Source organism: Hyla sarda, chromosome 7 (assembly GCF_029499605.1).
Source record: "Hyla sarda isolate aHylSar1 chromosome 7, aHylSar1.hap1, whole genome shotgun sequence".
Classification (NCBI taxonomy): domain Eukaryota; kingdom Metazoa; phylum Chordata; class Amphibia; order Anura; family Hylidae; genus Hyla; species Hyla sarda.
In genome coordinates, this window is record NC_079195.1 from 225,027,065 (window position 1) to 225,049,989 (window position 22,925).

The 22,925-nt window shown below is 46.8% G+C and overlaps 1 protein-coding gene across 17 annotated transcripts in view; it reads left to right on the top strand.

The window, feature by feature from the left end:
- DOCK7 (dedicator of cytokinesis 7) overlaps positions 1–22,925 on the top strand; it is a 211,460-nt gene that overhangs the window by 40,682 nt on the left and 147,853 nt on the right. For all 17 annotated transcript variants that reach the window (XM_056532871.1, XM_056532874.1, XM_056532880.1 and 14 more), the window contains exons 8-13: positions 7,250–7,316; positions 11,141–11,290; positions 13,035–13,115; positions 15,284–15,449; positions 17,533–17,675; positions 20,111–20,204. In XM_056532871.1, the coding sequence (XP_056388846.1) occupies positions 7,250–7,316; positions 11,141–11,290; positions 13,035–13,115; positions 15,284–15,449; positions 17,533–17,675; positions 20,111–20,204 (701 nt within the window). The remainder of the gene's footprint in view (positions 1–7,249; positions 7,317–11,140; positions 11,291–13,034; positions 13,116–15,283; positions 15,450–17,532; positions 17,676–20,110; positions 20,205–22,925) is intronic.

The following is a 22,925-nucleotide window of genomic DNA, read 5'->3' on the forward strand; positions in this document are numbered from 1 at the left end:
CCGGCAATACTGGGAGTTATTATTTTGCAACAGCTGGAGGCTCCGTTTTGGAAACAGTAGCGTACCAGACGTTTTTCATTTTTTGGGGGGAGGGGGGCTGTGTAGGGGTATGTGTATATGTAGTGTTTTTTACTTTTTATTTTAGGTTAGTGTTAGTGTAGTGTAGTGTTTTTAGGGTACAGTCACATGGGCAGAGGTTCACAGCAAGTTTGCCGCTGGAAGTTTGAGCTGCAGCGCAAAATTTGCGCCATCTCAAACTTGCAGCACTCACTGTAAACCTCCGCCCATGTGAGTGTTCCCTGTACATTCACATTGGGGGGGGGGCAAACATCCAGCTGTTGCAAACTCCGAGCATGCCCTTTGGCTGTCCGTGCATGCTGGGAGTTGTAGTTTTGCAACAGCTGGAGGAACGCTGGTTTGGAAACACTAAGTTAAGTAATAAACTTTCAAGTGTTTTGCAACCAAACTTAGTGTTTCCAAACCAGTGTGCCTCCAGCTGTTGCAAAACTACAACTCCCAGCATGCATGGTCTGCCAGTGCATGCTGGGAGTTATAGTTTTGCAACAATTGCAACAGCTGGAGGCACTGAGGTAGGAAATGGACAATGTTTCCCAACTAGTGTGCCTCCAGTTGTTGCAAAACTACAACTCCCAGCATGCCCAGACTGCCCAGGCATGCTGGAAGTTGTAGTTCGGCAATATCTGAAGAATCAGATGTTGCCGAACTACAACTTCCAGCATGCTTGGGCAGTCTGGGCATGCTGGGAGTTGTAGTTTTGCAACATCTGGAGGTCCACAGTTTGGAGACCACTGTATAATGGTCTCCAATCTGTGCTCTTCCAGATGTTAGAGAACTACAACTCCCAGCATGCCTGGACAGACTGAGCATGCTGAGATTTGTAGTTTTGCAACATCTGGAAGAGCACAGATTGGAGACCATTATACAGTGGTCTCCAAACTGTGGACCTCCAGATGTTGCAAAACTACAACTCCCAGCATGCCCAGAAAGCCAAAGGCTGTCTGGGCATGCTGGGAGTTGCAGTTTTGAAACTCTCAGAGGCAGCAGTGAGATCGCTTTACGGCGATCTCACTGCAGCCTATGAAGATGCCGCACTGCTGCCGGAAACTCACCTCCGGGACGCAGCGCAGCCAGGACCGCATGGAGGACGCCGGGACCGCTCGGGACACCGCTCCGACGGGTAAGTGACGCCGGGGGACGGGACAGGGACACTTAGCAGAGCGGTGTGTGTCCCGATCCCCGTGATCCGGACTCACACACCGCGCTGCTAAGTATTTTCATAGCGAAACGCTGCTATCAGCTAGTCAGATTTGACCAGCTGATAGCAGCGATCGCTGGGGGGGGGTGGGGGATGAAAACCCCCGTGGTCGCACGGTAAGATGGCTGGCTACAGGTGATAGCCACCATCTTTCCGGGCGCTGCGGGGTGCCGCGAGTAGCGGCAGTAATGTTCATGACGTACCTGTATGTCATGGGTCGGGAACACCTTGCCACCCATGACGTACAGGTATGTCATAGGTCGGGAAGGGGTTAAAGGGGTACTCCGGTGGAAAACATTTTTTTTTTTTTTAAATCAACTGGTGCTAGAAAGTTAAACAGATTTGTAAGTTACTTCTATTAAAAAATCTTTACCCTTCCAGTAATTTTTAGCAGCTGTATGCTACAGAAAAAATTATTTTCTTTTTGAATTTCCTTTCTGTCTGACCACAGTGCTCTCTGCTGACACCTCTGTCCATGTCAGGAACTGTCCAGAGCAGCATAGGTTTGCTATGGGGATTTTCTCCTGCTCTGGACAGTTCCTGATACGGGCATCAGGTGTCAGCAGAGAGCACTGTGGTCAGACAAAAAAGAAATTCAAAAAGAAAAGAATTTCCTCTGTAGCATAGAGCTGCTAAAAAGTACTGGAAGGGTAAATATTTTTTTAATAGAAGTAATTTACAAATCTGTTTAACTTTCTAGCACCAATTCATTAAAAACCAAAAACATTTTCCACCGGAGTACCCCTTTAACCTCTCAGATGCTGCCTTTGCTGGTAAGATGGAGGGGGCTCCTGCTGTCGCCATTTCAGCACTTTGTGACACGCTGATGGGTTGTCGTGGCAGTGAAGGGTTCAGCAAAGGTCCCCATGTATTACCAAAGCATTATAAAAGGGATCAGATTGCATTGTGAAGTTCACAGCAAAAAGTGCGTAGTAAAAATAAAAACACAAAAACAGGTTTTATTTTGCACTGTTGTGGAATAAAACATTTTTTTTAATCACACTGTGTATACATAACAAAATGCAATTAAAACAGTTGATTCGTTCATTTTTGTCCACCCCTATCCACCAAAAAAAAGGGAAATAATTTGTACAGAAATTGTAAAGAAATAAAAATATTTTTTGATTTATGTGTGTGTGTGTATATATAATATATACCGTATATACTCTAGTATAAGCCGACCCGAATATAGACCGAGACCCCTAATTTCACCCCAAAAACCCAGGAAAAGTTATTGACTCGACTATAAGCCTGGGGTGGGAAATACATCATCATACTGGATGTAATCATCCAGACCCCCTTCATCATCACCGCCTGTCAATCCCTTCATCAGTGGTCTTCAACCTGCGGACCTCCAGATGTTGCAAAACTACAACTCCCAGCATGCCCGGACAGCCATCGGCTGTCCGGGCATGCTGGGAGTTGTAGTTTTGAAACCTCTGGAGGTCCGCAGGTTGAAGACCACTGCGGCCTTCGTCATCATCCCCCTCCCCCCCCTTCATCATCACCGCCTGTCAATCCCTCCATCAGTGGTCTTCAACCTGCGGACCTCCAGAGGTTGTAGTTTTGCAACATCTGGAGGTCCGCAGGTTGAAGACCACTGATGAAGGGATTGACAGGCGGAGAGTTCACTCGAGTATAAGCCGAGGAGGGCGTTTTCAGCACGAAAAATCATGCTGAAAAACTCAGCTTATACTCAAGTATATACGGTATATGTGTTTTACATGAAGGAAAAAAGTTATACATTATTATATTATTATACAAAAAGAGGTGCATTGCCTTTCAAGCTCTAAACCACTGGAAGCACAGCAAAAATAAATTGCACAAAAACAATGATAAATGCAAGGTATTTATCTACGTGTACTAAGCCAGCCCTGTCCAAGTGCAAAAATAAGACGCAAAATTATAATAAGGCTGTAAAACACTAAAAAAAAATTGTACAAAAGTAATAAATATGAATATAAATGTATGCTTACTTGGTATCGCCTTAGAGATAAGGTGATACTTTGTTAAAAAAAAATAAAAATAAAAAAAAAATAGAAAATAAAAAAATTATATATATATATATATATATATATATATATATATATATATATATATATATATATATAATACAAAAATGATGGAAAGCTGTCATTGACAAAATACCACCCATCCCACAAACTCTCAAGACGGCTACATTGCCAGACAAATAAAAATAAAATAAAAATTGGCAATGCAAAAAAAACCCAAAAAAAACATTATTAATAAAAAAATGAAAAAATAAAAATAAATTAAAAATAAATAAATATATATATAATTTTTTTTAATATGGTATCTGCCCTAAAAAAGTAAAAATATCTTGTTTCCTGAATCAATCGCATTTATTGCAAATATCCAGTTATTAATAGGGAATAATAATTGTGACTTCCGCCTCCCCCTCCGTCCAATCTGTGCCCGTCCCGGGTCTTGTCTTTTTCTCTCGCACATTACGAGGAATCGGGGACGTCTCATGGCGGCTTCGGTCTCCGCAGCGTTTCTGCCCGGGGGAGATGATTTCTGGAAGAAATATCCTTCCCCTCATTAATAATAATGTCTTTCCTTTTTATTAGTCGTAATCTGGATCAGTGGCCCCGGGGCCCGCAGTACGCGTACAGGGGGTGACGCGCAGCTGCAGTGGCCGGACGCGGTTTATTGCTCTTGCGCATATATTTTGTGCTTTGTGTGTTATTAGTTTTATGTCATTTACCAAGCACATTTTAGACACAATGACTTTCCCTCTTTTATGAGCCGGGGCTCACGGCGTAGGTGATTTCTCATAAAGCCGAGTATGCAGATGTTATGGGAGAATTCTATTTATCCATATAATCAGGAGCGGAGGGCCCCGGGCCCCTCACTGCAGGGAATCTTTTAATTTTCTTTTTATGCATATTTTACCTATTTATTATCATTTTTTTTTTAAGAAGTCCTATGAACAATATATTTTTTACAGAATCAAAGCTGCACATCTATGGCTCTGCTCATAGCAGTGCTTTCCAACCTGTGTGCCTCCAGCTGTTGCAAAACTACAACTCCCAGCATGCCCGGACAGCCTTCGGCCTGTCCGGGCATGCTGGGAGTTGTAGTTTTGCAACAGCTGGAGGCACACTGGGTGGTAAACACTTTCCTAAGGCTGTCCGGGCATGCTGGGAGTTGTAGTTTTGCAACAGTTGGAGGCACACTGGTTGGAAAATGCTGACCAAAGGCTGTCTGGACGTGCTGGGAGTTGTAATTTTGCAACAGCTGGAGGCACACTAGTTGGAAAATGCTGACCAAAGGCTATCTGGGCATGCTGGGAGTTGTAATTTTGCAATTTGTGGAGGCACACTGGTTGGAAGACACTGGCCAAAGGCTGTCTGGGCATGCTGGGAGTTGTAATTTTGCAATTTGTGGAGGCACACTGGTTGGGAAACACTGGCCAAAGGCTGTCTCAGCATGCTGGGAGTTGTAGTTTGCAACAGCTGGAGGAGCACTGGTTGGAAAATGCTGACCAATAGCTGTCTGGACATGCTGGGAGTTGTAGTTTGCAACAGCTAAAGACACACTGGTTGGAAAACACTTTCCAAAGACATGCTGGGAGTTGTAGTTTTGCAACAGCTTCAGGCACACTGGTTGGGAAACACTGGCTAAAGGATGAGTAGGCATTCTGGGAGTTGTAATTTTACAACAGCTGGAGGCACACTGGTTGGAAAATGCTGACCAACGGCTGTCTGGACATGCTGGGAGTTGTAGTTTTGCAACTTGTGGAGGCACACTGGTTGGGAAACAGTGGCCAAAAGCTGTCTCGGCATGCTGGGAGTTGTAGTTTGCAACAGCTGGAGGAGCACTGGTTGGAAAATGCTGACCAATAGCTGTCTGGACATGCTGGGAGTTGTAGTTTGCAACAGCTGGAGGCACACTGGTTGGAAAACACTGGCCAAAGACTGTCTGGGCATGCTGGGAGTTGTAGTTTTGCAACAGCTGGAGGCACACTGGTTGGGAAACACTGGCCAAAGGCTGTCTCAGCATGCTGGGAGTTGTAGTTTGCAAAAGCTTCAGGCACACTGGTTGGGAAACACTGGCTAAAGGATGAGTAGGCATTCTGGGAGTTGTAATTTTGAAACAGCTGGAGGCACACTGGTTGGAAAATGCTGACCAACGGCTGTCTGGACATGCTGGGAGTTGTAGTTTTGCAACTTGTGGAGGCACACTGGTTGGGAAAAACTGGCCAAACACTGTCTGGGCATGCTGGGAGTTGTAGTTTTGCAACAGCCAGGGGCACACTGGTTGGAAAACACTGGCCAAAAGCTGTCTCGGCATGCTGGGAGTTGTAGTTTGCAACAGCTGGAGGAACGCTGGTTGGAAAACGCTGACCAATAGCTGTCTGGACATGCTGGGAGTTGTAGTTTGCAACAGCTAAAGACACACTGGTTGGAAAACACTGGGCAAAGACATGCTGGGACTTGTAGTTTTGCAACAGCTGGAGGCACACTGGTTGGGAAACACTGGCTCATAGTATGGTAGGTTCCTCTGTGTTGAATCTGTGGCACAATGGACTCTATAGACTCGTATTTTGTGGTTTTGTTCTTCTTCTGTCAAATTGGTCACATGGTCTGTGAAAGGGGGTCAGAGTGGAGTCTGCAACCCGGTGCGAACAGAGCTGAATGAGTGGACGACTGTGATGTAACGTGTGCAATGTGCAGCTCGGTATAGCAGTACATCTAATTGGTCACTAGAGGGAGTTAGAATATTATATTAATTTTGACTACTTCAATAACAAAGAAACTTTCTTACTGAAAGGAGCTGTCGAGAATTAGAGAAGCGCTGCTTCTTTCTTGCAAAAACAGCACCACTCCTGACCACAGGTTATGTCTGGTATTGCAGTTTGGCTCTATTGAAGCGAATGGGAATGAGTTGCAGTACTGCACACAACCTGTGGACAGAAGTGGAGCTGTTTTTGCAAACAAAGAAGCAGCGTTTTTCTAATCCTGGACAAAAAGACTAAAAGCCGTAAAGAGAATCCAAAGCAAATAAATGCATCTGCCCTTAATGTGTTACTATCAATAATAAAAATATATGTATTTTTTTAACTGATGGTAACTTTGTAATGCAGTGTTTCTTAACCAGGGTGCCTCCAGCTGTTGCAAAACTACAACTCCCAGCATGCCCGGACAGCCAAAGGCTGTCCGGGCATGCTGGGAGTTGTAGTTTTGCAATAGCTGGAGGCTAACTGGTTGGGAAACACTGCATTAATGGCTGTCCAGGCATGCTGGGAGTTGTAATTTTGCAACAGCTGGAGGCACCCTGGTTGGGAAACACTGCATTAAAGGGTGTCCGGGCTGTCTAGGCATGCTGGGAGTTGTAGTTTTGCAACAGCTGGAGGCACCCTGGTTTGGAAACACTGCATTAAAGGGTGTCCGGGCTGTCTAGTCATGCTGGGAGTTGTAGTTTTGCAACAGCTGGAGGAACACTGGTTGGGAAACACTGCATTAAAGGCTGTCCGGGCTGTCCAGGTATGCTGGGAGTTGTAGTTTTGCAACAGCTGGAGGCTCCCTGGTTGGGAAACACTGCATTAAAGGCTGTCCAGGTATGCTGGGAGTTGTAGTTTTGCAACAGCTGGAGGCACCCTGGTTTGGAGACACTGCATTAAAGGCTGTCCGGGCTGTCTAGGCATGCTGGGAGTTGTAGTTTTGCAACAGCTGGAGGCACCCTGGTTGGGAAACACTGCATTAAAGGCTGTCCGGGCTGTACAGACATGCTGGGAGTTGTAGTTTTGCAACAGCTGGAGGCACACTGGTTGAAAAAACACTGGCCTAGGGATGTCTGCTCATGCTGGGAATTGTATTTTTGCAAAACCTGGCTGTATTTTTGCAAAACCTGGCTATCCACAGAGTGTATATTGTGTATATTGTTTCTGTACCTACCTTTTGTCATTTCTCTTCTCTATATTTATATCTTTATATTTTTTCCCTTTAGATTTGAGATTGAAATCGAGCCGATCTTTGCGAGTTTGGCTTTATATGATGCCAAGGAAAAGAAGAAGGTGAGTGACTGCGGAGGCCGTAGAGGACTTTCCCTCTGCACATAACCTGACTAATGTCTATGTATACAGGGGATACAGGGGCCCAGATGAATCAATTACACTAGCAACTAATCACAGCTCAACTTTCTGATTGGTTGTTAAAGGGGTACTCCGTGGAAAACTTTTTTTTTAATAAATCAACTGGTGCCAGAAAGTTAAACAGATTTGTAAATTACTTCTATTAAACCTTAAAGGAGTAGTCCAGTGGTGACCCAGTGGTGAACAACTTATCCCCTATCCTAAGGATAGGGGATAAGTTTGAGATCGAGGGGGGTCCGACCGCTGGGGCCCCCTGCGATCTCCTGTACGGAGCCCCGACAGCCCGCGGGAAGGGGGCGTGTCGACCTCCGCACGAAGCGGCGGTCGACACGCCCCCTCAATACAACTCTATGGCAGAGCCGAAGCGCTGCCTTCGGCAATCTCCGACTCTGCCATAGAGATGTATTGAGGGGGCGTGTCGGCCGCCGCTTCGTGCGGAGGTCGACACCCGCTATCTGGCCGGAGAGCCGGGGCCCCCGAACAGAGAGATCGCAGGGGGCCCCAGCGGTCGGACCCCCCGCGATCTCAAACTTATCCCCTATCCTTAGGATAGGGGATACGTTTTTCACCACTGGACTACCCCTTTAATCCTTCCAGTACTTATTAGCTGCTGAATACTACAGAGGAAATTATTTTCTTTTTGGAACACAGAGCTCTCTGCTGACATCACGAGCACAGTGCTCTCTGCTGACATCACTGTCCATTTTAGGGACTGTCCAGAGCAGCATATGTTTTCTATGGGGATTTTCTCCTACTCTGGAGAGTTCTTAAAATGGACAGAGATGTCAGCAGAGAGCACTGTGCTCGTGATGTCAGCAGAGAGCTCTGTGTTCCAAAAAGAAAAGAATTCCCTCTGTACTATTCAGCAGCTAATAAGTACTGGAAGGATCAAGATTTTTTTAATAGAAGTAATTTACAGAAGTACTTTCTGGCACCAGTTGATTTAAAAAAAAAAAAAAAAAAGTACCCTTTATGCCCCCTCTGTTCTATGTACCCCGTGCCCTACGTCATAGTCGGGAGGTGTTCTCCATATACATCCCTTCTGATATCGCTTATCCTCTTAGTGCCCAGCATTTGTGTATTTTTAGAACAGTAACTAAGGGGCCTTACTAGACTGACGCCTTCTTATGGTGCCAGAATGATGACTGTATACATCGCCCGTCTGCATAATACACTTATGTATAATAGTAGTGCAGTGTATCATATCAGCCATCAGAAGAATGTTACCGAAAGTCCCCTTATGGGATTAGTTAAACAAGTAAAACAAAAGAAAACATTTAATAAAAATAAGTAATAGAGATGAGCGAACTTACAGTAAATTCGATTCGTCACGAACTTCTCGGCTCGGCGGTTGCCGACTTTTCCTGCATAAATTAGTTCAGCTTTCCGGTGCTCCGGTGGGCTGGAAAAGGTGTATACAGTCCTAGGAAAGAGTCTCCTAGGACTGTATCCACCTTTTCCAGCCCACGGGAGCACCGGAAAGCTGAACTCATTTATGCAGGATAAGTCATCAACTGCCGAGCCGAGAAGTTCGTGACGGATCGAATCTACTGTAAGTTCGCTCATCTCTAATAAATAAATTAAATAAATAATATAAAAAACACACCCCCCCATCTTCCAAAAAAAATAAAAAATAAAAAATTGCTATGAATAAATTCCTCTTACAAAAACATTTGTGTACTTTGTGTTTAAAACCTTAAAGGAGTACTGTAGTGGAATCCTTTGGATAGGGGTTAACTTATAGATCGTGGGGGGGGTCTGACTGCTGGGACCCCCGCAATCTCCTGTACAGGAAGCCGCGGCAGACACCCCCCCTCCATGTATCTCTATGGGATACATGGAGGGGATGTGTCGGCCGCCGCGTTATGTGGGGACGAAAAGCCCCCTTCCTGTGGACTGCCGCGGTCCTGTACAGGAGATCAGATAGGGGATACGTTTTATTCCACTACAGCAGTGGTCTTCAACCTATGGACCTCCAGATGTTGCAGAACTACAACTCCCAGCATGCCCGGACAGCCAACTGCTGTCCGGGCATGCTGGGAGTTGTAGTTTTGCAACTGCTGGAGGCACACTGGGTGGTAAACACTTTCCTAAGGCTGTCCGGGCATGCTGGGAGTTGTAGTTTTGCAACAGCTGGAGGCACACTGGGTGGTAAACACTTTCCTAAGGCTGTCCGGGCATGCTGGGAGTTGTAGTTTTGCAACAGCTGGAGGCACACTGGGTGGTAAACACTTTCCTAAGGCTGTCCGGGCATGCTGGGAGTTGTAGTTTTGCAACATCTGGTGGTCCGCAGGTTGGAGACCACTGCTCTACAGTATTCCTACAGGAGATCAGATTGGGGATAAGTTATATTCCACTACAGTATTCCTTTAAACAATGAATATACCGTATTTTTCGCCGTATAAGACGCACTTTTTCTTCCCCAAAACTGGGGGGAAAAAGTCGGTGCGTCTTATACGGCGAATACACCCCTATCGCAGCGGTCCCTGCAGCCATCAACGGCCGGGACCCGCGGCTAATACAGGACATCACCGATCGCGGTGATGCCCTGTATTAACCCTTCAGACGCGGCGATCAAAGCTGACCGCCGCGTCTGAAGGGAAAGTGACACTAACCCGGCTGTTTAGTCGGGCTGTTCGGGACCGCCGCGATTTCACCGCGCCGGTCCCGAACAGCCCGACTGAATAGCCGGGTTAGTGCTTACAGGACACTGGGAGGGACCTTACCTGCCTCCTCGGTGTCTTCTCCGTTCAGGGATCCCCTGTATGGCCGGCGCTCTCCTTCCTCGTCGGAGAGCAAGGATACCCGGCCGGCAGCAGAGAAGTTCCGGAGCGACGGGGACACGGCGACAGCGATGGAGCGACATCCAGGGCAGCGGTGACGGGTCCGGAGCGGCGGGGACACGTGAGTATTACCTCCTATGCAGTGGTCTTCAATCTGCGGACCTCCAGATGTTGCAAAACTACAACTCCCAGCATGCCCGGACAGCCAACGGCTGTCCGGGCATGCTAGGAGTTGTAGTTTTGCAACATCTGGAGGTCCGCAGGTTGAAGACCACTATTGGGTTCAAAATCTTTATTTTTTTAGATTTTGCCCCTAAAAATTGGGTGCGTCTTATACGCCGGTGCGTCCTATAGGACGAAAAATACGGTACATATTTAGTTCCCCCACATCCTTTGTTCAAGCTTACATCCAGTGATAGCTCGGGCAGAGGGGATATATGTTTGAAATTTTTGCAAACAACAATAGCGATTAAAAATAAAAACAACAAGTTTTTTTCTGCAAAAAAAAAAACAACCCCTCACCCTAAATAAATAAATATATAAATAAATATATAAAAAGTTCTGGGTCTTGCAATGTGGTGACACTTTTTTTTTTTTATATTGTGCCAAACTACTAAAATTTTGAAAAGCTGTATAAATTTGGTATCGCCGACATCCTACTAACCAAGACAATAAAATGATGATGGTATTTTTTTTTTTTTTACTGTAAATTTTAAATGCCAAAAAAAACAAAAGCTATTTTTTTTTCTTCATATTCCCTTCCCAAAAAATGGTGCCATTAAAAAGTACAACTTGTCCAGCAAGAAACAAGCCCCTACATGGCTATGTGCATGGAAAAAAATAATAATAAATAAGTCATAGCTTTTCAAATGTGATGATAAAAACGAATAAACAGGCCCAAATTGGCTTGGTCACTAAAGGGTTAATATTTGCTTCAAATTCTTTTTGTTTTTTCTTTTCCAGATTTCAGAAAACTTCTACTTTGACCTAAATTCCGAGCAAATAAAAGGAATGCTGCGTCCTTACGTCACGCCGGCGGCCATCAGCACGTTGGCCAGATCCGCCATTTTTTCAATCACCTACCCATCCCAAGACGTATTCCTGGTTATTAAAGTGAGTATTATATCTGTATCCTATGTTCTTAAAGGACTACTCTAAAAAAACGTATCCCATATTCACAGGATAGGGGATGAGCAGCTGATCACTAGGGGTCTGACCGCTGGGACCCCCTGGCGATCACCAGGACGGGACCCCGGCGCTCTCAGTTAGGAGCACGTGTCGTCTACCGGTAGACAGCACACGCTCCATTCATTCCTATGGGAGCGCAGATGATGCCAGAGAGCTGCACTTTTTTCGGAGTTCCTAGAGGAATTAATGGAGCGCTCCAGGGTCCCATCCCGGTGATTGTGGTGGGCCCCAGTGGTCAGACCTCCCCGCGATCAGCTACTTATCCCCTATCCACATGCTTTTTTTTTTGCTGGAGATCTCCTTTAAGGGGTACTCCGGTGGAAAACATTTATTTTTTTATTAACTGGTGCCAGAAAGTTAAACAGATTTGTAAATTACTTCTATTAAAAAAATCTTTACCCTTCCAGTACTTTTTAGCAGCTCTATGCTACAGAGGAAATTCTTTTCTTTTTGAATTTCTTTTTTGTCTTGTCCACAGTGCTCTCTACTGAAACCTCTGTCCGTATCAGGAACTGTCCAGAGCAGGAGAAAATCCCCATTGCAAACCTATGCTGCTCTGGACAGTTCCTGACACGGACAGAGGTGTCAGCAGAGAGCACTGTGGACAGGACAAAAAAGAAGTTCAAAAAGAAAATAATTTCCTCTTTAGCATACAGCCGCTAATAAGTACTGGAAGGGTAAAGATTTTTTAATAGAAGTAATTTACAAATCTGTTTAACTTTCTGGCACCAGTTAATAAAAAAAAAAAAAATGTTTTCCACCGGAGTACCCCTTTAAGCAAACACAGTCTCTCTGTGTTTAAAGGGAATGTGTCGTCTAGATTTTTCTAGGCAACATATTCTATTATTTATTTATTTATTTTTTAATCTGTTTCTATATTCTATTTTTTTATTTCAACTTTTGTACATTATTATGGGGGCGGCCATCTTGTCTGAGCTGTTTTTAACAGCATTTAGAGAAACTCTTTACAGCAAGCCCCATGAACATAGGCGACAATAGACAGGAGCAGTCCAATTCACATGAATGGAGAAGGTTACTGGGCAGGCTCTGTGACCTTTACAGAGGTCATTCTACTGGAAGAGGGAGGCTGAACCTGTATTGCATTTCCCATCCAGAGCGCTTCCAGCTGTTGCAAAACTACAACTCCCAACATTCCCGGACAGCTTATAGTTTGGCAACAGGCGACAAGACAGGAGCTGTCCCATTCACATGAATGGCGAATGTTACTGGGCATGCTCTGTGACCTTTACAGAGGTCATTCTACAGGAAGAAGGAGGCTGAACTTGTATTGCACATTGTCTCCTATCCTGGGTGCCTCCAGCTGTTGCTAAACTACAACTCCCAGCATGCCCGGACAGCCAATTGGGAGTATTGGGAGTTGTAGTTTCACAACAGCTGGAGGCACCCTGGTTGAGAAACACTGTCCTATTGTCTTCTCTATCTACTGGTGTCACTTCTCACTGTAATGCAAGATTTTATTATTATTTTTATAATATAGATACTAAAAGGGAAAATTAGAAAAAAATATCACCAAAAATTCTTTAAAAATATGTTCTCGTCAAGTACAATCATCATCCTTTGTTTCATTTTTTGGGGGTTAATTTTTTGTGGTTTCTTATTTTTGGTTACTAAGCATTGTTAATATATCCCATAATATCTTTGTTTCTAGCTGGAGAAGGTGCTACAGCAGGGTGACATAGGGGAATGCGCCGAACCCTATATGATCTATAAGGAGGCCGATACAGCAAAGGTGAGTGCTGAACGTCTATATGGCGGAATGTGATGAATATCGCTGAGGTGTCACCATATAACAGCACAAGGTCTCAGGCTCCGTAATATTCACTGTAATTAGGGACAGTTCACATGTCCTTATTTTTGCTGAAGATTTGCTGGGGGCAAGAAAATCTGCAGCAAATCTGCAGCAAAAAATAATGGTGTGATCCTTCAGTAAAGGATACTGAATGTGAGAAAACACCTTGAATAGTCTTCAATGTAATCATAATACTCACCTCCGCTGCTGCAGAACTTCTTGATGAAGAGCTGAAACGTCAATATAGTCTTTGAATAACAAAGAATGAGATTCTACAGCGGCTAAGATGTGTATTGCATTGCTCCTCTATAATTATGAAAACTATACATACAGTGCCGGCCGCCACAGTGCCCCTCCAATACAGTGCCACCTGCCACAGTGCCCCTCCAATACAGTGCCACCTGCCACAGTGCCCCTCCAATACAAGTGCCATCTGCCACAGTGCCCCTCCAATACAAGTGCCATCTGCCACAGTGCCCCTCCAATACAAGTGCCAGATGCCACAGTGCCCCTCCAATACAGAGCCACCTGCCACAGTGCCCCTCCAATACAAGTGCCATCTGCCACAGTGCCCCTCCAATACAAGTGCCACCTACCACAGTGCCCCTCCAATACAAGTGCCACCTGCCACAGTGCCCCTCCAATACAGTGCCACCTGCCACAGTGCCCCTCCAATACAGTGCCACCTGCCACAGTGCCCCTCCAATACAGTGCCACCTGCCACAGTGCCCCTCCAATACAGTGCCACCTGCCACAGTGCCCCTCCAATACAGTGCCACCTGCCACAGTGCCCCTCCAATACAGTGCTACCTGCCACAGTGCCCCTCCAATACAGTGCCACCTGCCACAGTGCCCCTCCAATACAAGTGCCACCTACCACAGTGCCCCTCCAATACAAGTGCCACCTACCACAGTGCCCCTCCAATACAGTGCCACCTGCCATAGTGCCCCTCCAATACAGTGCCACTTGCCACAGTGCCCCTCCAATACAATGCCACCTGCCACAGTGCCCCTCCAATACAATGCCACCTGCCACAGTGCCCCTCCAATACAATGCCACCTGCCACAGTGCCCCTCCAATACAGTGCCGGCTGCCACAGTGCCCCTCCAATACAGTGCCGGCTGCCACAGTGCCCCTCCAATACAGTGCCGGCTGCCACAGTGCCCCTCCAATACAGTGCCACCTGCCACAGTGCCCCTCCAATACAGTGCCACCTGCCACAGTGCCCCTCCAATACAGTGCTACCTACCACAGTGCCCCTCCAATACAGTGCTACCTGCCACAGTGCCCCTCCAATACAGAGCCACCTGCCACAGTGCCCCTCCAATACAGTGCCACCTGCCACAGTGCCCCTCCAATACAGTGCTACCTACCACAGTGCCCCCTGCCACAGTGCCCCTCCAATACAGTGCCACCTGCCACAGTGCCCCTCCAATACAGTGCCAGCTACCACAGTGCCCCTCCAATACAGTGCCACCTGCCACAGTGCCCCTCCAATACAGTGCTACCTGCCACAGTGCCCCTCCAATACAGAGCCACCTGCCACAGTGCCCCTCCAATACAGAGCCACCTGCCACAGTGCCCCTCCAATACAGTGCCACCTGCCACAGTGCCCCTCCAATACAGTGCTACCTGCCACAGTGCCCCCCCGCCGCCAATACAGTGCCTGGCCTTAAGCTCCTCTCCAATACAGTGCCACCTGCCACGATCCTCATCCAATACAGTGCCAGACGCCACCGTCCCCTCCTATACATTGTGCCACCTTCCACAGTCCCCCTCCAATACATTTCCTGCCAACACAGTCCCCCTCCAGTAGATGCTTCTTAAGTGGTCTTTCCCTTCACCAGTAAGAAGCAATATTGTACCCTCAAACAGCACCCACTGCCCAATCCCAGTTACCCATGTCTCTGCCCTATGCTTTTATCGTTAGATGTTAGTTGTGAAGTTACGTCCTAGGGGTTGGCAGCAGAGGAGGAGCCCTGCAGATACACAGATGAGGAATGCGTCTTTGTATTGTCCTTATACTTTACTCTGAGTGATGCACAAGTCCCGTGAACCCCTCTCCATCTTGTTCCACGCTCATCCCTTGTTGTCTGTGACCTTACAGAATAAAGAGAAGCTGGAGAAGCTGCGTAGTCAGGGCGAGCTGTTCTGCCAGAGGCTGGGGCGGTACCGCATGCCCTTTGCATGGACAGCAATTCATCTAATGAACATCGTGAGCAGCGCCGGGAGCCTGGAGCGAGACTCCACTGAGTTAGAAATAGGACCTGGAGGTATTACGCTGGCATCTTTATACTTGTCTGTGGAAAGGTTGTCAGGGGTGGGAATTGTTTCGAGACCATCTATTACTAAGAACACCGAAAAGTTTTACTGAACTTTTAACTACATTATTGCTGGGATCTCAATCCTTCCCCACCGAGCTCTGTCTGCATTGTGTCCTCTCTAACCATGGATTCAGAATTGTAGTTTAGTTTCTAAAGAAATTTCTCGAATTGGCAAAAACTATTAGTGACCCCCCCCCCCCGACCTACAATGGCCCCGACATACGATCATTTCAGCATACGATCACTCTCTGAGTCCATAACATGGTAAAGGCAGCATCAACATACGATGCTTTTGTATGTCGGGGCCATCGCATAAACGGCTATCCGACAGCGCAGACTGCTTCAGCTGCCACCGGATAGCCGTTTACGGTGCCCCGTGTGGTCCGCTGACGATCACTTACCTGTTCTCAGGCTCCGTGCGTCCTCTTCGGGATCCCCTGCATCGTCGGCGCTCTCCATCGTCGTCATTACGTCGCTGCGCACGCCGTCCCGTCATCCAATAGGAGCGGCGTGCGTAGCGACGTGATGGCGGCGACGGAGCGCGCGGATGCCGGGGAAGCAGAGGCCTTGCCGGAGCATCGGGGACACCACGGGGACACGGAGACAGCGATGGAAGGTGACATCCCGGGCAGCGGTGACGGTCCGGAGCGGCGGGGACAGGTGAGTACAACTTCCTCTACCAGTGGTCTTCAACCTGCGGACCTCCAGATGTTGCAAAGCTACAACTCCCAGCCGTTGGCTGTCCAGGCATGCTGGGTGTTGTAGTTTTGCAACATCTGGAGGTCCGCAGGTTGTAGACCACTGTCCTATACTTTACATTGCACGGATCCCTCAACATACGATGGATTCAACAAACGATGGTCCGTTTGGAACGGATTACCATCGCATGTTGAGGGTCCACTGTACTATTAAAGAAGCTGTACAGATAAAGCAAGTCCTTACATATAAACATCAGAAATAGCTGCTAGAAGTAACAAATCACTTTATACATAGAGGGCAGGGGCTTCTTTCTGCAGGGCCCAGTACAGTACATAGTTCATTATTTTTTCTTAGCCTTAAATGGGCACTGTCAGATACAAAAACTTTTGATATGTTGTAAAGCATGTGTAACCAATAGGTTTTGCAATTGCTTTAATTAGAAAATTTTCAGTATTTCATACTAAAAAATCCAGTCAAACAACTTCCCCCCCTGTCTGCTTGGACACATACCAGTCCTGCTGTGTCCATGAGTCATCACCTATGTCATGGACACACTTCCTTGATTGACAGCTGTGAGCGCAGGACTCAGGGAAAATCCTCCCACTGTCATCTTGTGTCCCGTTACTGTCAGTGAGGACAAGCTGGGAGTTGTAGTTTTGCTAATGCTAGGGGAGATGTGAGCAGACAGTATACTGAGGGAGGGGGCGGAGACCTGCACAGTGAGGCCACGCCCCCTCCCTTTGAGAGGAAATCAGACTAGTGAGCTAAACTAAAAGTGTAATAAAAAAGTAAATAAAGGTGCTAGACACAAAAAAATTTGATGTACATCGTCAGGATTAGGTACTGAGTGATGTATAAAAAAATGTTTTTTTTGTTGGATTTGACGGGTTCGCTTTAAAGGGGTACTCAGCCCCTGGACATCTTATTCCCATCCAAATGATAGGGGATAAGATGTCTGATTGCCGGGGTCCCAGCAGCGGTCTCTCTGTGCAGCTCTCGGCGTTTGTTGAAAGCGCTGGGTGCGGGCAGTGGGGTCATGAGGTCACTGCCACGCCCCTTGTGACGTCACGCCACACCCCCTCAATGAAAGTCTATGGGAGAGGCGGTCACACTCCCTCCCATAGATTTGTATTGAGGTGGAGTGGCCTGACCATGATGTCATGACCCCGCCGCCCGCTCCAAGCGCTTGGAACAAAATCATCCAAATGCTGTGGCAGCGGAGTACCCCTTTAAATAATAACCTACCATTTTGTGTATACAGCTTCTAGGCAGACCTCTGCATCTCTGTGGCGCCAGATATTATAGGCCTTACCTATCTCTTATCTCTCTTCAGAACGCAAAGGCTCGTGGTCAGAACGCCGCAATTCCAGCATTGTCGGTCGGAGGTCCCTGGAGCGTACCACCAGCGGAGACGAGTCCTGTAGCCTGACCAGCTTCCGGCCGGCGACACTGACCGTCACCAACTTCTTCAAACAGGTGCGAAGGCCTGAGCAGAGACACAGTCATCCACTTTTTATAGCAACATTGTTGGTCCAGGATAATGTGCATAGCTGTATAGGGGTCCGGGCTTGTTTTCACCTATACAGACCCCCCAAATGCCAGTGAGTCCCATAACAAAGCCAAAGAATTAAAGGCGTCCCCTCACGAGTCAATGCGTTGATCAGCTGATCGCCATGGGGTCTGCTTAATTCACTTTTAACCCTGTTTTAACCCAATATGCTTATTTACGACAGTGTTTCCTAACTAGTGTGTCTCCAGTTGCAAAACTAAAACTCCCAGCATGCCCGGACAGCCGAAGGCTGTCCGGGCATGCTGGGAGTTGTAGTTTTGCAACAGCTGGAGACACACTAGTTGTGAAGTAGAGCCTTAAGGGGTCTTACAATGCTGTTTTATCTGCCTGTGTAGAATATGTCCTGTGCAGGTGTCCTGTGCTGCCCTGGAGCGGATGCTTTGCTGTCTTGATCAGGCATAGGAAACCTTCGGCACTGCAGATGTTTTGGACTATGTCTCCCATGATGCACTTACAGCCGAAATGCCAAAGTATCATGGGTGATGTAGTCCAAAACATCTAGAGTGCCTAAGGTAGCCAATGCCTGGTCTAGACATTCAAGTTTCTGCTATTATGGCTGCAGTGGTGAAGGAGTCTGCAATCCTGGCCATTTAACTCTTTGATTGCCAGGTCAAGAGTGACTGCTGCTTGACCATAGGGGGGCCCTCCTGGGTTTAACACTGATGCAGCCATGACCTAGAGAACCAATGTGATGTCAGCCCTGGGGACCCCATGGTTCTCTGTACACTAACACTTATTGTGCCACACTAGTAAGCTTAAAGTAGGCGTCCCAAGACCCAAACATGATATGTGGAGAACCCCCCCCCCCCACCCATCGTGAAAATGGAGCTCCGGCATCTCCCCATATGAATAAAGCAGTGATTAAGCATGCATTGACATGAGTGGGAAAGGTTCCTGGGCGGGCTTGGTGACCTTTGCAGGGAGGGGGGAAGGCTGATCTGTGAGCAACATACAGTGGTCCCTCAGCATGATGGTAATCCATTCCAAATCGACCATCGTTTGTTGAAACCACCGTATGTTGAGGGATCCGTGCAATGTAAAGTATAAGACAGTGGTCTACAACCTGCGGACCTCCAGATGTTGCAAAACTACAAGACCCAGCATGCTGTCCGGGCATGCTGGGAGTCGTAGTTTTGCAACATCTGGAGGTCTGCAGGTTGAAGACCACTGGTATTGGAGGTTACACCGCTCGTCACCGCTGCCCTGGATGTCGCCTTCCATCGCTGTCGCCGCGTCCCCGGGGTGTCTCCCACGCTCCGGCAAGGCTTCTGCTTCCCCGGCATCCTCGCTCTCCGTCGCCACCATCACGTCGTTACACACGCCGCTCCTATTGGATGACGGGACGGTGTTCGCAGCGACGTGATGACGACGACGGAGAGCGCCGACGATGCTGGGGAGCCCAAAGAGGACGCACCGGGCCCCGAGGACAGGTAAGTGATCGTCAGCGGACCACACGGGGCAACGTAAACGGCTATACGGGGGCAGAAGAAGCAGTCTGCGCTGGCGGATAGCCGTTTATGCGATGGCCCCGACATACAAAAGCATCGTATGTTGATGCTGCCTTCAACATGCGATGGCCTCTGAGAGGCCATCGGATGTTGAAATGATCGTATGTCGGGGCCATCGTAGGTCGGGGGGGGTCACTGTATGTTGTGTGTACCTGTGTTATCTATACTCTGATGTCACCCTTCACTGTGCTCCTGTCTGTGATGATAAGAAGGAGACTGCTGGGAAGGGATCTGTACAGAGCAAGTGATCTGTACAAGTCTCAGCTTAGTTCTAGACCTAGTGGCCAGAATGAAAACTCGGGATTATTTTAAAATATGGATAGTTAAATGGGTACCCAGCCGCTAGACATGTTATCCCCTATCCAAAGAATAGGGAATAACATGTCTGATCATGGGGGTCTGGCCCCTGGGGACCCTCAAGATCTCCGCCGCGGCACCCCAGTAATCCAGTGCACGGAGATCACATCCGCAGTGCCCCCTCCATTCATGTCTATGGGAGGAGGCGTGACTGCTGTGTACTAGTCGTCACGCCCCCTCCCATAGACAGGTATGGAGGGGGCGTGGCATGATGTCACAAGCACAGAAGGCCCAGACCACTGTGACCGTAATGCCGCAGCTCTGGCCCAGAGATCATGGGGGTCCCCCCCCAATCAGACATGTTATCCCCTATGCTTTGGCTAGGGAAGAACATGTCTAAGGGCGGATTACCCCTTTCTTAATAATTAATAATAATTCTTAAGAAATATGTTTAACATTAAAAAAATGATTTAATTAACAAGTTGCTTATTGCCTATACTCTACCTCGTATAATGAGATGTAATTATTTTTTTCAGGAAGGTGATCGGCTAAGTGATGAAGATCTATATAAATTCCTGGCCGACATGAGGAGACCGTCTTCTGTTTTAAGAAGACTGCGCCCCATTACTGGTAAGAATTCTTCAAGTCCTTATGTCATTGTTCACACAAGAAATGCAACTCTGTGGGGTGGAAACCGGTTCTCGCTGAAGGGATCCAGCTGGTGTCCAGCTGGAGTCTTACACATACCCATTGGAAGTAATCAGTCAGCCCTTAAAGGGGTACTCCGGCCCTAAGACATCTTATCCCCTATCCAAAGGATAGGGGATAAGATGTCTGAACGTGGGGGTCCCGCCGCTGGGGACCCCCGCAATCTTGCATTCGGCACCCACCTCTTTGAGCTGTACGCCGCTCTGCCAGGTCACAAACTGCCGGATGCCGACCACAGGGCCGGAGTATTGTGACGTCACGATTCCGCCTCTGTGTGACGTCGCCCCCCCCGCTATGCAAGTCTATGGGAGGGGGCGTGACGTACGTCACGCCCCCTCCCATAGACTTGCATAGCGGGGGCAGGGTATGATGTCACACAGGGGCGGGGCGTGACGTCACGATACTCCGGCCCCGTGGTCGGCATCCGGCAGTTTGTGAGCTGGCAGCACAGCGTGCAGCTCAAAGAGTTGGGTTCCAAATGCAAGACTGCGGGGGTCCCCAGCGGCGGGACCCCTGCGGTCAGACATCTTATCCCCTATCCTTTGGATACGGGATAAGATGTCTTAGGGGCGGAGTACCCGTTTAATCCATGACTCTCCGGCTGTTGCAGAACTACAACTCCCAGCATGCCCTAATGAACAAAGTCTGTCAGAGCATGCTGGTAGTTGTGGTTTTGCAACAGCTGGAGAGCCATATGTTGGGGATCGGTGCGGTCGGTCCAAGACCAGTTGCTAATTTTGCAGGAATTCTGCAGAAATACATTTTATGGAGGAATCATTGAAGATGTTTTCTTCCTCAATTTCACTTAATGGGGAACTTCCGTAACATGTGGATAGAATTAGTTAGAATCTGCTACTTTTAATCCTTACATGCGACTGTCTGCACAGGAAACCCGCCGAGATTTCCCACAGTTTGTCTTTACCCTCATACTACTCATAGCTGAGGGTTTGCTTCAATAATATCCAGTCTTCTGTGAGCTGAACAGCCCAATACATTTTCCCTGCACTGATACATTGTCACAAGGTTTGTTGCCGCTGATGTGTTTCTGCTCACAGACGATTGTCGAGACTGTGTACAATGGTAACAAACCCTCGGCTTAGGCCGGGTTCACACCACGTTTCTGCAATACGGTTCCCGTATACGTTTTATTTTTGAAAACTGTACGGAACCGTTTTGAAAACCATATGCATTGACTCTCCATTGAAAACCGTATGCCAAAAGATGCATCAGGTTTTGTACGTTTTGCATCCTGTACGGTTTTGTCAGTTTTTTTCCCGTACCCAAAACCATAGCCTACCGCGGTTTTTAGTCGGGGAGTCAATGAGAACCGTATGTGCGTACGGTTCCATCTGGTTTGTACCATACAGTTTTTGACTTTGCACAGTTTTTTCTTAAAATTTCAATCAAACAAGGTAAACTTTATTCATAATGGAATGAAAAATTTAAAACTTATGTTTTTTTTCTTTAAGAATGCATGCAACCGGACATCCTTCCTCAAACCATATACGGATTAATATTTGTACACATGTTTTGATACAGTTTTGTCCGATTTTGAGGAATCCGTTTTTCATCAAAAACCTGATACGGGAACTGTATTTCAAAACGTGGTGTGAACCCGGCCTTAGTTCTTTTTCTGGTTTTAAGGCAGGCCAAGACTAGTGTGTCCCAGAAGGTAGGAACTCAGCGGGGAGAGTCACGGGGGATTCCTACAGTCGAGCCCCCTTGATCAGACACTTATCCCTATCCCAGTGTTTCCCAACCAGTGTGCCTCCAGCTGTTGCAAAGCTACAATTTCCTGCATGCCCGGACAGCCTTTGGCTGGCATTCTGGGAGTTGTAGTTTTGCAACAGCTAGAGACACATGGGTTGGGAAACACTGGCCTATCACTTAAATACCCCATTATTTATAATTAATTAATTCGATAGAAGATAAATTTTTACAAGCTGAAATACCACATTATTTATAATTAATTAATTAATTAATTAAATAGATAGATAGAGGATACATTTTTGCAAGCTGAAATACCACTTTATTTATGTTTAATTAATGAATTAATTAGATAGAGGATACATTTTTACAAGTTGAAATACCCTTTTATTTATAATTAATTAATTAATTAGAGGATACATTTTTACAAGCTGAAATACATTATTTATAATTAATTAATTAGAGGATACATTTTTACAAGCTGAAATACCCCTTTATTTATAATTAATTCATTATTTTATTATTTTATTTTTAAACACAGTTTCCATTAAAAAGTTGCAGCGTTTGTTACACTGATTATATTTATGTAAAAAGCAACTCATAGTCACTGGCTCTTATTGAGTAGATCCAACTGGTCTATGGAGTTTATTTTTAAATGCAGTGCTCCATAGGAAAAAATAGTATGCAAATTAGCTCCCCTATAAAAGGAAGAAAATTTACTCTAATTCAGTGTTTCCCAACCAGGGTGCCTCCAGCTGTTGCAAAACTAAAACTCCCAGCATGCCCCAGACAGACAACGGCTGTCCGGGCATGCTAAGAGTTGTAGTTTTGCAACAGCTGGAGGCACTCTAGTTGGGAGACACTTACCTGGGGTATTGTTACCTTTTTAAGGCTGGGTTCACTCCACGTTTTTGCAATACAGTTCTTGTATACAGT